The 16,166-nt window shown below is 44.6% G+C and overlaps 1 protein-coding gene across 1 annotated transcript in view; it reads right to left on the reverse strand.

Annotated features, from left to right (window-relative positions):
* Positions 457 to 16,166, reverse strand: part of IL31RA (interleukin 31 receptor A) — a 52,216-nt gene continuing 36,506 nt past the window's right edge. Inside the window, exons 8-14 of the mRNA XM_005694693.3 lie at positions 15,297 to 15,479; positions 14,201 to 14,302; positions 11,728 to 11,874; positions 9,289 to 9,429; positions 6,185 to 6,278; positions 4,477 to 4,558; positions 457 to 3,142 (exon numbers count right to left, since the gene is read on the reverse strand). Coding sequence (XP_005694750.2) covers positions 2,696 to 3,142; positions 4,477 to 4,558; positions 6,185 to 6,278; positions 9,289 to 9,429; positions 11,728 to 11,874; positions 14,201 to 14,302; positions 15,297 to 15,479 — 1,196 coding nt within the window. The 3' untranslated portion in view covers positions 457 to 2,695. The remainder of the gene's footprint in view (positions 3,143 to 4,476; positions 4,559 to 6,184; positions 6,279 to 9,288; positions 9,430 to 11,727; positions 11,875 to 14,200; positions 14,303 to 15,296; positions 15,480 to 16,166) is intronic.

Here is a 16,166-nt window from a genome sequence, read left to right on the forward strand (position 1 = left end):
CTGGCAGGAAACACTGACTCCCGCGAAACCGCCTTGGGCCATCTAGAACAAAACAGAGGGCCCTGAATTCCCTAGCCCTCAAAGCTAGCAGAAGTAAATCTTCAGATGTTGTAAGGGGGCTAATGGAAAGGGGAGAAAGGGATAAAAAGAAAAGAAACAAGAAATGGGAAGGGGAAGAGAGGAAGCGTTTAAAAAGATGCAAAGCTGCTGGGAATGGTGGGGAAAAAGGAGCAGAAGACAGGAGGCAAGAAGGAAAGTGAGAAAGGGAATGAAACAGAGGAAGGGCCAAGAGTGTGGTGCACGCGTTAAAGTCACTTCAGTCATGCCCAGCTCTTTGCGACCCACTGGACTGAAGCCCGACAGGCTCTTCTGTCCATGGAATTTTCCAGGCAAGAATACTGGAGTGGATCGCTGTGCCCTCCTCCAGGGCATCTTCCTGACCCAGGGATGGACCCCGCCGTCTCCTGCACTGGCACGCAGGGTCTTTACCCGTACTGCCACCTGGGAAGCCCCAGGGCGTGGTATTTGCCAGCTATTCATCAGAAGCTTCAGGTGTCAACGAATGGTAAGGGAGGGAGAGCAAGGGTAATGGCTTCATGCCTGAAACCCACTTCAATTTGTGACCTTTCCTCTCTCCCCACCATCAACTTCTTGGACTTTAGGTTCAAAAAGGTGTGAGGAGAAGAATAGAGGGACTCATGGCAGTCCCTGCCCCTCAGCTGGAGGTGGCAGAGGGTTTCTCAGGAGAGAGAGGAATGCGGGGTCCCAGGCTGGGGCCTCCTGTGAGCTCAGAGATCAGAGGCGGGTGGAAAGGGCCTGTCTGGGGTTCTGGAAGACAGGGAGTCCACAGGAGTGCCCACATAGCAAGAGGGTTGGGGAGGGAGGCGTCAGGGCCGAGAGCAGCCACCACAGCCAGGAGTCCCTTTCATTTGGTCCCTTTCTGCTCCCAGAACATAGGCTCCCAGCGCCTGCCCCAGGCATCCTTTATTCCTAGATGTATCAGTGGTCACTGTTCTGTGAACCAGGACTGTGGAATCTGGGGGTGCTGCAGACACTGGAGACTTAATGAGGAGACAGCTTTGGGAAAGCATCCTTGCTTGTACCCACGATAAGGATGCAGTGATTAGAGGAAAGTGGCAGGGGACAGGGAAGAGGGCACATCCCTGCCCGGGGTCAGGCAGCAGACCTCACATTCCCCTGAATATTTGCTGGCACTCAGAGCCAGTCCCAGGATGGACGGGGCATTGAAATCCCAGGTGAGCCCAAGCTCCAAACCCGAGGCAACTCAAAATCTCTAACTTGGGGTGGTTCCTTCTAAAGGTCAGTGGCTGGCACTGGAAATTAATCTTGGTTATAGGAAAGTAAAGCAATGTTTTTGCACACCTGAGTCAGTGGCTTGTGAAGTCTGTGACCGCTGCTTGTGGACCACAAGCACAGACTTCTCATTCTTGGAGAAAATACCGTCAACCTTTCTATCTGGCAAATGCTGGGCTCACTGGGCCCCACTGCCCCTACCTCACCAGGTTCTCAGCAACCTCCCGCAATGGCCAGACGAGCCATCACCAACACCAGCAAGCCACTGTGCGCAGGGTGTGAGCCCAGGGCCAGTGCGCCAGCCACAAGTTCCCAGGGGTCTGCCATCAGCCCTTGGGCTAGTGGTTCCAGTCAAGGTTGTGGGCTCCCAGCTTTGTCGGGTGAAGGCAGAGGAGCCCGGTGTGGGAGCAGCACAGTTACTAAGCATTCCACGTGTGCAGGCCCTGCTTGGCTGCTTCTGGGGAGAGGCCTTTGCAGGGTGTGTTCCATAAGCATTCCTGGGCTCCGGGCCAGCATGAGGGACCAGAGTCCCTGTCAAAAAGCCACTTCCATCTACAGTGCCTTTCAACTCCCAGGCTTGGGTACAGACAGAGGGGCAGCAGGGGCCTCTGGAAACTGTTGGTAGGGCTGGGCTATGACCTGGACAGCAGGGCGGACCTGCCAGCCCAGGCTAGCGTCCCTCCCCCAGCACCCTGCTGAGGCCTTCCCTTGTTCCTCCACCCCCCGCTGCAGGCATGGAGTGGACCAAGGGCAAGAGTCCTGGGTTGGTTGTTGCTGCAAACACTTCAGATTTAATGAGGGTAATGAGGTGTTTCAGGCACTCCATCTAGAAGGCCACCCCACTTGCCGCCTCTGTGTTGAAAGAGAGATTTAAAGCGACTCTAAAGCGAGGCCAGGGCTGCCTCAGAGTAGAGCCTAGAGCCAGGGAAGTCAAGGAGATGGGAGATCCCCTTGCCTCCCAGCAGGTCACCCAAGAGCCAACTAAATGGTCTTCTGGCAACAGGGAAAGTCTCTCCTGGAGCTGCGAGGAGTGGCGCCAGCACAGGCCATGCCCAAGGTCCACTTCCTTGGGAAGGCCACATATATCTGCCTCCAGTGTCTACTGCCCCTCTAAGTCCATCTGCCAGGGGCCTCAGTGACAGCTTGTCAGTTGAACAACAACAATGACAAAATTGTTCTTCGTCTGCAAAGTGCTCAGGCTGATCAGCATCCTTTCTTCTCAAGCAAATTCCACGTCTGTACCAACCAAGTTTGGGGGTGTGCAAGGCTTTCTCTAACATAAGCAGGATGGGAAGATGCCAAGAAAGCTCTTGTAGCCATACCTTCCCCCTCTGTGTGTCACCCACACTGAGACACAGCGGGAGTCAAGCCACGGCAGCACTTAGACTTCTCTGTGGATTTGCTCTGGACGTTTTTCAGACATGAGAAATTCTCTGGTTGTCACTGAATTTTTCAAGTATGGGTTTGGTGCTCCTTCCTCACAGAGATGGTCTGGCCCAAAGCCCTGGGCGGGAGGGAGAAGCTGCTCTCTGGCTTCTGGGCAGGTCCCCTCTAGCATCCCTGAGCACAGGCACTGGGGCCCTCCGGGTGGAATCTCGGCTGAAACAGCGAGACAGTAAGGCCTGTTTGGGGAGGCCACGTACTCATTCTTTTCTCCTCCCAAGATATTTTCCCAAACCTTTCCAGGATCCTCAGTGGAAACCACTTCCAGAAAACTCTCAAAGTTCACCACCAACTTGTCAATAAGGTCATTGGGTGAGTAACATGGTTTTAGAATCCCGTCTTCTCTGTTCACAGAGTCGTCAAACTCCTTCAGATTTAGCTTACCCTGGGAAAGTGAGAGAGACACGCCCTCAGTGGTCATTTGGGGGCCACATGTGATGTAGACAAAAGCTATTGGGCTTGGGACACCCAAAGCCCACCTCTGCACTAGTCTGCCACATTCATCTCAGAGGCTAGAAGTGGTGCCCTTCCATGGGAGCTTGGCAAGAGTAGCCTATTTCCTGAGAAGAACACACTATATTGAAATAATTTCTTCTTCTAGGTAGCCCAAAGCTATTTTTCATATAATCACAGGCTCACAGAATCCCAGTGGAGATGGAGGCATCAAAATTAAAACTATTACAGATGGAAAAACCACAGTCATAAATACAAATGATTTGCCCAATGTCACCAGAAAAATCAAAGATGGCTTCCTGGCAGGGGCAGGGTCTGACCTCTTTGCATTCTCAGAGCCTAGTTCAATGCCTGGCATATATTGAGTGATTAATAAGTGGGTGCTACAGATAATTCAAAAAACATTTTAGACATCAGACAATACTTCCTATGAATTAATTTACTCTCTTAATAACTTTTGATCAGTAGAAGTTAAATAGGATAATACATGAATGATGAGAGAAGAAAATAAAAATAACAAAAATTTAATTACATAAATAATAAAATAATTTTAATGTCCATGTTAAAAAGTCTTCTGAATTGAAATGAGGGCTAATACTAAAAATTCCTGGATCAAGGGATACTGAAAATAGTCCTTCAATAATAAGGATTTAAAGGTTATGCTTGATTGGGCTTATTTCTACTTAACCAAGAAATTAAACCTTAAAAATTTCAGGACAGTTTTCACTTTCAAAATGTATGTGAAAGGAAACTTTCTATTATGAATAACTCATGAGAATACCCACTGCCAACTTCTCCAATCTGAGAAAAACAATTTGATGCAGCCTGCCCCAGCCTTTGGACAGAAATGCACATAAGCAGTCAAGGTTTCTGGATTCATTTGCTCCTGGCTGCTTTTTCAATGGCCTCCAACCTTATAGCTGGGCTCTCCTGCTTTCTAACTGGACAGTCAGGTCCTTAAAGATAAGGCCAGTGTCTTTCTTCTGTGGCATCCTTTATAGGACCAGTTCTATGCCCAGCAAACACCAGGTTCTATGAGCCTAATGAAGTCCTTTACTCTTGTCCAAAGATTGAGGTCAAAGTTGTTCCAGGAAGGCTGATTCCACTTGTCCTGCCAGCCATTCCCTGGGATGTTTAAACCTCGAGTTCCCCTTATGTGAACCCTGTGCAAATCTCAGCCCAGGACTGCTCCCCACCTGCAACATCCTGTCCACCTCCCATAACCAGCCTGCTCACAATCTCCTTAATAGAAACAGGAGTGTTTACCTTGAAATCATCTCCACACCACGTGGCTATACTGCTTTCAGCAGGGTTGGGAACATCAGGCCAACATAGGTGCTTCAGTTTGCTAATAAGAGAGATTTTAAAACAGGAAGTGAGTCCAAGAAGCATTTTACTTGTACTGCATGGCCAAACCGAAAGAGTGTTAACTCGCCTTCCAGTGGAGGAGACGCAAGACCCAGGTTCAAGTTGGGAAGATCCCCTGGAGAAGGAAATGGCATCCCACACCAATATTCTGGCCTGGAAAATTCCATGGACAAAGGAGCCTGGTGGGCTACAGTCCATGGGGGTCACAAAGAATCAGACATGACTGAGCATGCACACACACATGGGGAACTGTATGGCTCCCTATTGAATAATGGTAAGCTCACAGCCTCCTGATGGAAACTGAGAAAACAAAATACTTTGTCGGGGGCGGGTGGGTGGTGAAACTGAAAGTTATCTGTGGGACGTGATGGAGGGAGACCTTTCCCCAGACAAAGCTACTCTTTCCCACTCTCCTGCCACTGTGTTCCCACCCCCTGATCCTGGTGCCGGGAATCACACTATTGCAGAGCCATTTGTTTGAGATTTATTCCACAGGAAAGGAAACACTCTAAGTCTTATAAGATACCCATATTTTAGAGCAGTGATTCTCAAAGTGTGGTTCCCAACCAGCAGCATCATCAGCACCTGGGAGCTTTTAGATATGCAAAATGTACAAGAATTTGTGCTGAAGATTCAGTTACAATCCACAGGAACTGAGGTTGACTTAGTCTGACCATAACTAAGCACATCTTGGGCTTCCCAGGTGGCGTCAGTGGTAAAGAACCCACCCGCCAATGCAGGAGACATTAGAGACGTGGGTTCAATCCCTGGGCTGGAAAGACCCCCTGGAGGTGGGCATGGCAACCCACTCCAGTATTCCTGCCTGGAGAATCCCACAGACAGAGGAGTCTGGCAGGCTATGGTCCCTAGTTGGGGTTTCTAGGGTCGCAAAGAGTCAGACACGACTGAAGTGACTTAGCGCACATGCACACGCAAGCGCAGCTTGGCAGAGAAGGCTCACAACTGTGCAGTTCTGGAGAGAGAGGCCTACCAGGGAGGGAGCCTGTGACCCTCAGGGTAAAATGAGGCACCCCGGGAGAGAAAGCACAAGACCCTGAAGACAGGCTTCCTTCCATACAGTGGCCAGAGCAGGCAGGACAAATGGCCTTCAGCCCGCCCTCCAACACTGTGTAACTAGCAAGGAGCAGTCTATGCTGGGCATGTGCTAGCCAGTGCTCCAGCGCCATGGGCACCCTGCTTCCTACTCTACCTAGAAGAGAAGCTGGCCACCTGGAGACCCTTTGCTGCTGCCAGTGGTCCCCACTAGACACTGAGAGAGAGGATCTTCTCCCCAGCTCTAGTCTCAATTGCAGAACATAGCAGATAAAGCCTGTGAGGCAGCTGGCACTTCCCTGGCTTCAAAAAGTCCTAGGCCTGGTACATGGGGCTGTGGGGGGTGGAGGTCATCTGCTCCAGTTAGAATTCTGATGTGCCACAGTGTAAGGCACATGATAAATTCAGTAGCTATGTGAAAAATCAAAAAATGAACGAATTGAAAAATGAATGAATATGCCTAAATGGCAGAGTGCCCTCTTCCACCCATGGTGCCTTCTACCCCCTTTCCATCCCTGATTTTGAGGGCCCACATTGTTGTCTCCAAACTCACTTGGGTTTTTTGATGCCATATGCCACCGTCAGGATGATGAGAATAAGAAGGCCCCCTCCAACCAGAGAAGTTACAAGAAAAATCTCAAAGACACCTTTGGGAAAAGGAGAGCAAAAGTCAGTAGTAGGCTGAGCTCCTCTTACTTTCTTGACAAAAATCAAAGATTAATAATTCCTTCCAGTTTTTATGCAGAGTACATCATGAGAAACGCTGGGCTGGAGGAAGCACAAGCTGGAATCAAGATTGCCGGGAGAAATATCAATAACCTCAGATATGCAGATGACACCACCCTTATGGCAGAAAGCAAAGAAGAACTAAAGAGCCTCTTGATGAAAGTGAAAGAGGAGAGTGAAAAAGTTGGCTTAAAGCTCAACATTCAGAAAACAAAGATCATGGCATCCCATCCCATCACTTCACGGCAAATAGATGGGGAAACAGTGGAAATAGTGGCTGACTTTATTTTTCTGGGCTTTAAAATCACTGCAGATGGTGATTGCAGCCATGAAATTAAAAGACACTTGCTGCTTGGAAGGAAAGTTATGACCAACGTAGATAGCATATTAAAAAGCAGAGACATTACTTTGCCAGCACAGGTTTGTCTAGTCAAGGCTATGGTTTTTCCAGTGGTCATGTATGGATGTGAGAGCTGGACTATAAAGAAAGCTGAGAGCCAAAGAATTAATGCTTTTGAACTGTGGTGTTGGAGAAGACTCTTGAGAGTCCCTTGGACTGCAAGGAGATCCAACCAGTCCATCCTAAAGGTGATCAGTCCTGAGTGTTCATTGGTAGGACTGATTTTGAAGCTGAAACTCCAATACTTTGGCCTCCTGATGCGAAGAGCTGATTCATTGGAAAGACCCTGATGCTGGGAAAGGTTGAAGGCGGGAGGAGAAGGGGACGACAGAGGATGAGATGATTGGATGGCAACACCGACTCAATGGACACGGGTTTGGGTGGACTCCAGGAGTTGGTGATGGACAGGGAGGCCTGGCATGCTGTGGTTCATGGGGTTGCAAAGAGTCGGACATGACTGAGTGACTGAACTGCACTGAAATGAACCAGTAGTTTTAGCAACATATTCCTTGTCAATTTTCTTTCAATTTAATTCAAATTCATTTCATTTCTCCTTCCCTGAATAATACTGACAGAAATTATGTTCCCCAGGTTCATCCTCCAGTTTCATTCATTTAATAAACAATTTCTGAGAACTTACAATTTGCCAAACACTATTCTGAGTAATAAAATAAACAGCAAGAAACACAAGAATCCCTACTCTCTTGGAGTTTACATGAGAGTAAAGAATTGTACAAGAATTGAGACAATAAATAATGCAAGATTATTTCAGATAAAATGGGTATTTTTAAAAATTATTTTTATTATTAGAGAATAACTAGGGTAAAGTAGGATAGGAGTTAGCACCTTTAGATAGGGTGGCAAAGGAAGGCTCTTGGGAGAAGTGAAATTTCAGCTAATGTGAATAATGAGAAGGAATGAGCCATGTTCATTTTGGGGAAAGCATTCCAGGCAGAAAAAAGAGCAGATGCAGGAGCATAAATGGGAACATAATTGGGAAGTGGTGGGAGGTGAGACCAGGAAGGGACAGATGAGGAAGGGTCCTAAAAGCTATGGGAAGGAGTTTGGATTTTATTTAAAATACAACAGAAGCCACTGGTGGCTTTTAAGCAGGGCATCTAGGATTTTAAACTCTGGCTGCTGTGTGGAAAACAGATGGTAGAGGATCAAAGATAGAAGCAGGGAGATCTATAAGAACCAAAGGTAAGAAACGTCTAGGCTCCAAGGTAGAATTTTGCCTTCAAGTTGACCCCTAGAGAAATTCCACCAGATAATGCAATTTGTGCCTAGTGTTGTAAAAATATAACACGATTTTTAAAAATTTTAAAGAGCAGTATCAAAAAAAGAAGTCCCTAAAGACAATGTTTCAGTCAATAAAAAAAGAACATGTTTTCTGTGTAGAAACATATACTGTACCCACATTTTCTAGAACCATAAACTACTTTTCTTCTCTTGGAAACATGATAAACAAAGGACTTCCAAGAATACTTGGACTATTTCTAGCTTTTATTGAAATTTTGCAATATTCTTTCACTTTTAAGTTTCATTTTTAAAAACAGTGTTAGTATCCAACCAGTCCATTCTGAAGGAGATCAGCCCTGGGATTTCTTTGGAAGGAATGATGCTAAAGCGGAAACTCCAGTGCTTTGGCCACCTCATGCGAAGAGTTGACTCGCTGGAAAAGACTCTGATGCTGGGAGGGATTGGGGGCAGGAGGAGAAGGGGATGTCAGAGGATGAGATGGCTGGATGGCATCACTGACTCGATGGACGTGAGTCTGAGTGAACTCCGGGAGTTGGTGATGAACAGGGAGGCCTGGCATGCTGCGATTCATGGGGTCGCAAAGAGTTGGACACGACTGAGCGACTGAACTGAACTGAACTGAACTGAACAATCAAATCTCTGTCATTCAAAGACTTGGAAAAATTAACCTGTTTCTCCCATCTTCCTTCCTTCTTTCTCTTTCATCTCCCTTCTCAGCCCATCTTCTTTCCCTCTTGAATAGCCCCCACAAGCATCATATGAATCACATTATATTTTATATTATTGTTGTATTTATTAAATTTTTCTTTCTCCCATTTTTAATATAAAATCTGATTACTAGAACATATTATGCACTTTTTTACTCAGAAGACTCCACAAATGTGACATTAAGTGGGTCAATGGTGCAAGGTTTTTACTTGTTTGACACACAGGGATTGACGACTGTGAACTGGGGACTGTCTTCAGGTGGGGCTGGTTTGAAGGGTCAGTAAAGTTGGCATTAACTTGATCCCTCCTCTCTATGAAGATTTGGGGCTACCCCCGAAGAAAAAGCAAAATGAACCATCTTTCCAAATTCAGCTCTCAATCTTCCTGCCCTCCCTCCCATTACTCATATGCTTTCCTGGAAGGCCAGTGAGTCAGAGAACAAATGGTTCTTCCTACTTCACCCTTTCACTTGGCTTCCCCCTGCCCCTGGCAAACACCACCTGTGACTGGCCTAGGAGAAATGCCAAGGAGACATTCCCAGGGAATAAAGGAGTACTCACTAATTGACAATGTCTTGAAGTTTATCCTGGGGCCATCAACTCCCCCAGCACTGGTGCTGGCCTTGACCCAAACAGTGTAAGAGGTCTTTCGTGTCAGGGACTCCAGGTCATACTGCAGGATGCTGGAGTTGACTGTCTTGGCTAAAGGAAAAATATAGAAGTCAAACACACAGCCAAACTCAAGTGAAAACTGCTTTATTGGAGCTCAAATAAGAGCACTGGAACCTGTGTGCTTCCAAGCTTGGCCATCTCACACTCCTATCTCTCTATCCGTTATAATTAGCTTATTAAGATGGATCAAAGACCTAAATATAAGAGTTAAAACTATAAAATGCTTACAAAACCACCTAGGGTAGATCTATATGGCCTTGAATATGACAAAGACTTCTTAAATATGACACCAGCACAAAAGCAGCAGAAAGATTAAACTGCACTTCATCAAAATTAAAAGTTTTTGTGCATCAAAAGACACTATCAAGAGAGGGAAAAACTCACAGAATGGAAAAAATATTTGCAAATCATACATTTGATAAGGAATTTGTATCCAGAATTAAAAAAAAAAAAAAAACCACCCTAACAACTGAACAACTGAAAGACAAACAGCCCAATTTAAAAATGAGCAAAGAGACTGAAAAGACTTTCTCTAAAGAAGATATACACATCTGTGTCTTTTTTGCTGTCTTGCATACAGGGTCATCATTGCCATCTTTCTAAATTCCATATATATGTGTTAGTATACTGTATTGGTGTTTTTCTTTCTGGCTTACTTCACTCTGTATAATCGGACTCAGAGGGAGAGGGAGAGGGTGGGATGATTTGGGAGAATGGCATTGAAACATGTATACTATCATGTAAGAATCGAATCGCCAGTCTATGTCCGATGCAGGATACAACATGCTTGGGGCTTGTGCACGGGGACGACCCAGAGAGATGTTATGGGGAGGGAGGTGGGAGGGGGTTTCACGTTTGGGAACGCATGTACACCGTGGTGGATTCATGTCAATGTATGGCAAAACCAATACAGTATTGTAAAGTAAAATAAAGTAAAAATAAAAATTAAAAAAAAAGAAGATATACAAATGGACAACAAACACATATAAAAGATTCTCTACATCATTAGTTATTATGGAAGTGTAAATCAAAACCACATTGATTTGGCTGGTTCATGTTGATATATGACAGAAACCAACACGTTGTTGTAAAGCAATTATCCTTCAATTATATATAAATACATTTTTTAAAAATCACATTGAGATAGCATTTTATACCCACTAGGACAGCCACACTTTTTAAAAATGGAAAATAACAAGTGTTGATAAGGATGTAGAAAATTAGAACTCTAATTTATTGCTGGTAGTAATGTAAATTGGTGTAGCTGCTATGGAAAACAGTTTGGTGGCTCCTTGGTAAGTTAACTTAGAATTCCCAAATGACCTAGCAATTCTAATCCTAGTATATACCCCCAAAGAATTAAAAGCAGAGATTCAAACAGATATTTATACACCAATGTTCACAGCAGCATTAATCACAGTGGCTAAAATGTTTTATCAACTGATGAATGGATTTTAAAAAATGTTTCTTAATAAAATATTATTTAGCCATAAAAAGGAATGAGGGGCTAATACATGCTACAACATGGATGAACTTTGAACACATTATGCCAAGTGATAGAAGCCAGGCCAAAAAAAAAAAAGGTCACATATTGTATGATTCTGTTTATATGAAATATCCAGAATAGGTAAACCCATAGAAACAGAAAGGAGTTTTCTGGTGGCCGCGGACTGTGGGACAAGGGTAAGGAAGTGACTGATTGATGGGTACACAGTTTCTGTTTGGAGTGGAAATAAGTAGTGTTATGGTTACAACATTATGGATGCTTAATACTTAGTGCCACTAAATTGTATACTTTCACATGTTTGAAGTGGTAAAATTTACATTATATGTATTTTACCATAACAACAACAAAAAATTAGCCTAAACAGAAACCCAGGCCTAGCCCACAATTGAAGATGTCAGGCAATATTGTAGATGCAAGAAAAAGGCAGTGGACAGTAGAAGCCATTGTAAAGGGTCCTTCACTGAAGCAAGTGCCACCAAACAGGGTCTGTCCCCTCTAGCCTTTAATCTAGGCATGTGCCACTCTGGAGTAAAGGTCAAGAAGCTCCCAGGAGGCCCACTGTTCACAGCCTGATGGGCACAAATTGTATCAATTTCTCTGGTCCCTACAGGACTCTCAGGTACAGTCATTTCAATCTCATTTGACTCTTAAAAACTCAAGAGATGGACAGCCTTGACTCTGTTTTCAGAGAATCTCAAGGAAGTTAGTGATTCTCGCAAACTGAAAGGGCACCCACCACAGGATCTACCCCAATAGCAGGTCTATCTGCAGCATCTATCTGGGGCTCGGGGTTCTTTCAGCTTGACTATAAGCTCACTTACAGAATTCCTTTCCATCTTCAGCTTGGTAAAATATGGTGTAATTGTTGATGAAGCCATTTCTCTGATGCTTGGGAATCTCCTTCCACATAATTGTGACTGTCCTCACACCAATGTTCTCCACCTTCGTCTTGGGACCTTCTGATGGAACTTTATAGGATGAGGAGACAAATGAACACCAAATCACACCCCAGCAGGTCCTTCCCCTAAGAAGTCTCTGCCCAGTCTTCAAACTGTAATCAGTGCTGGGGGTGGGAGATGGGGCAGAGTAGGGAAATGATGAATCAACTTGTCTTGAGAAAACTGTTGTCTAGAATCATGCCTCTCAAACAGGAAGAGAAGCAGAGTCAAAGACCAGAGAAAGAGTACTTCCTCATAGACCTCTCACTAATTTGGCACCCAGCTCTTTCATCCATACGTGTAATAGCTATTATCAAACCGTTGAAGATTATGCCTCCGTGAGCTATCTTTGAGTGACAGGATATATTTCCTAAAGTTGAATCTGGAAGATGTTAACTTCCAAAAAGGTAGAAGTAAAGTCTGAGTGGTTCGATGCCGGGAGCCAGTGTAAGGAACTCCACCCATGGCAAAAGTCATGAGGAAGGAGGCTTCGGCATACACAAAGGCAAGATCGAGCCTCAGGAAACCCCCTGTTCCCAAGCATCTACCCCCAAAACCAGAGTCTACCTACTTTACTGTTTCATGCTCTCACCTACACCTCTGACTTTATGGGGGGCTGTTCCCTACCAGTTCTCTTGGAGAAGGAGTAAACTTGCAGGTCCAGTCAATAAAAATTCCTGGGCGTGACAAGGGTGTCTCAGGTCAAACCTCTCTGCTGGCAGACTAGTTTGTGTGACAGGATTATTCACACTCCTGCCACTAGGCACATGATTGTTTACTACCTCTCAACCATAAACAGCACAGAGAGTTTGGAGTATTTTGAAAATCTTAATTAGCATAGGGCTCTTCTCATTGTTGAGTCAATGATTGCCGCCAGGCCTCCATATCCTTAGGCACCTGGGAATATATTAATGTATTTGGAATATAGAAAAGGAAATATAGTAGTTTTTGATGTTAGCAATACTAGACTTTTTGAATTAATGAATTTTCTCTTCTGTTACTCACTGTACTTTATTATAAATCAATGTGTCCTTGCTATGTAAAAATGTAACTTTATCACTATCTTAAGACTAAACAGATCTTAAGGGGAACATCAGTGAAGGGTTTTCATTTGTTGGGCTGATGTTTGCTGCTAAATCTCCATATTCCCTGCCCTTATAATAAATATAACTAGCATATAGGAGAAATAAGTATTAACCTTTAAGATTAATCATGTTAACCTTAGGTTAAATAAATTCCTTTCTTAGTTGTAACCCACTACACCCTCACCCTATAGGAATGCAACTTTGTCTGGTACCTTCAGAGGTGGCGCCTGGTTTAAGAAAAACACCCTTGGAAAAAATAAGTTTTCTGGTTAACTGACGATTATCAGAAAGAAAGGGTCGTAAAATGTCAGCAGGCCTCATGGCCAGAAGATGATGTAAAACCCCATGACCTGATTTGTATACATTTATGTGAAGCACCTGATTTTGATAAAGGTCAGGGCTGCCGACCCCCACATGACTTTAAAATTTCCATTTGTCTCTATGTGTAACAAAGGGTATATAAGCAAACCTAAAAAATAAAGAGATCGGATCAGTTTCTGGAAAGACTGATTCCCCCATGTCATTTCTTTCTTGTTCCCCTTTTTTTCTGGCTGAATTCCCATCTGGAGCGTGGGTGCTTGCCACGTCTACTTACTTGCCCTGGCGTTTAAGTTCCATGTGAGAAGAAGCCCGAGGAGGGGCATCTTCTGATATTCAAGTGGCACCAGTGGCCCAACGTAGATGGTGCAAATTCCTTGTCTTGGAATTTTATTGGTATCCCACATAAACCAAGTTATTCAGCCTCTTTTTCTCCACTAATATTTCCTACTACACTATCCGTTTCTAATCTATATCTGTAATTAAATAAGTTTTTCCTAGGACCCGATTCCATCTCCACTTCGAATTACCCTGGATCCACCGGGGCTGGACCCCAGCAGTTCACCAATAAAACCTTTGCTTATTGTTATACAATCAAATATAATTTTTTAGCATCTCCAAGTTATTCTTAGGGTCCCTAGCTTGGTCTTTTCTGATTATAGAGCTGTTGGCACTGTTTCTTTGTGACTTTGGGCAAGTTGGTTCACCTCTCTGAGCCTTGCTTTTGTGAGATGAGGGACTTGGGCTTGATGATCTCTAATGTCCACCACAGCTTTAAAATTCAGTGACTCCATACTTTGACCACAACTGTGTCAACTATACTACAAGCTAAATGTGCAGCACAGATGAGCACTAAAGCAACTGTGAACAAGCTACAGGCCTTCACAGCCTTGGGTAAATGATGGACAGGCCCCAGAGTTGCCTTTGCCCAATGGAACCTTGTCCATACATACCACCTTCTTTGACATAAGCCTGGATGGAATATGGTTCACCCACTCGGTTTTGCAACATTGGATACACAGAGATATTATAGCACCAGAAAGGTTTCAGTTCATCTGTAGAAAAAGGGGAGGTAGAGAGGGAATGGGGCAGCGGGAGGGAAAGAGAGAGAAGGAGGGAGGGAGGGAGAAAGAAGCGTTAGGTGCAGAGCACGGCATAGAGGAAGGAATGCTAGACTAAGACTTAGGACATATGACTTACAGGAGGTATTTTATTTCCCTATCGTCTCCACATCTGGAAAATAAGGGAGTTAAGTCGGATGGTCTCTAATATCTATGTTGGTTCTAACATTTTAAAACTAATTCCTAGAACCAAACCTGCACCACTCTGACAAAATGGTTGAGCCACCCAGGAAAGGAGAAGTAAGAGATCCAGGCTCTCCTTCATCACTGATTTTGTTACATCATTTGGGGTGCACCTCAGAATAAACTTAATTCTTCTTTAAATAGCATATCACCCTAGAGAACTCAGCTACCATAAATTCTAGCTCTTCTGTCTGTCTGCATCCCTACATAAGTATAATTCTTCATATAGATGCTATTAAGTATTAAAAATGGTTGGGGTGATAGGACTGGGAGAGTAAAGCCTCACTTAATATGGAGCAGGGACTTTCTTGAAAAGAAGGCTATTCTCTGTATCAGTCACTTGGGGAAGGGCCCTAGAACCTAAACATGCAGCCAGAACTGAAGGAGGTGCCCTGAGTAGGACAGATGGGATACAAAGTCTGGTGTTTCCACGCAACCACATGATTTCCACATTGCATCCACATGATCACGGTATCTGGGAAGAGCTCTCTGATGGTGGGTGTCCACCACCAAAGAGGGTGCTTTCCACCTGGAAACACGTCAGCTGCCTAGTCTGATGCTCATGGCTTCTTATTCCAGCAATGCTGGGAAATGCCAAGAAGCACACGTCACTAAGCTTGCCCTAGCCTGTCAAATTCTATTACTCACAATTTACAGGTAAGAAGCCAAAATTAAGGATTTTAAAACTGGTAAAAATGAAAGTGAATCCTACACAGCAAGAACCTGTGGGGTCCTCACTGGCTACCTTGCTGGATTGTCCAGTTCCTGGTGTGAGATACAGACTCCCAGGAGATGGCCAAGGGCTTTGAGTCCAAGTCTGGGACCCACTCCACCATCCATGCATCAACCTCTGGAGCAGAGCTTTGCCACTCCACCACCAGCTGGTCCTGAGTGAGGCAGGTGTGCATGGCCTCGATGCACTGGAACGCTGAAAGGAGAGGGAAAGACTGCTTCACAACACCGAACTCATCCTCCAGATGCACCAACCACATTTACATCTATTCACTGCCCAAAGTGTAAAGAAGGTCAAAGTTCAGGATCTCCACTGCCACCTTCCACTAGGATGCTATTTTTAATGTTTTTATTGTATCCCTTTTCCTTACTCTTAATATTTGATGAAGTGCCTTTTGTTATCTTCCCTAAATTTACCTGTTGCCAGCAGAGAATCTTACTAGACAGTTGATGACTAAGAAGGATTACCTGGCAGCTCTGAGGTCTGTGCAAGTCAAAAGGAAAGTAAGCCAGAGACAAAGAATGGATCTCTAAAGGTAGAGTTTCAGGCATCTATAATTTTGTGACTGGGAAGCTGGAAGCTGGTGACCCTAAAATCATACCAGGGTGATGACTTTGAATTTCAACTATCTAAACTGGTGCTATACAACCTGTCTATGCAGTCCCATCTTCAGGTAGGAAGAATTGTGTCTGCTGCAGAAGGATAGAGATACACTCAAATGAAGCACCTATTTGTGGACCAATAGGTAAATGACTACATTCCCTGCAGACCTAGCAAAAAGACAGGCGGGGAAACAGTCCACAGTGTTCTTTAGTAGAAAAGTTGAACATGTGGCTTCAAATCTAGTACCTGGGGTCTAATCAGAATCAGAGAGTTCCCTTA

This window comes from Capra hircus, chromosome 20 (assembly GCF_001704415.2).
Source record: "Capra hircus breed San Clemente chromosome 20, ASM170441v1, whole genome shotgun sequence".
Taxonomy (NCBI): domain Eukaryota; kingdom Metazoa; phylum Chordata; class Mammalia; order Artiodactyla; family Bovidae; genus Capra; species Capra hircus.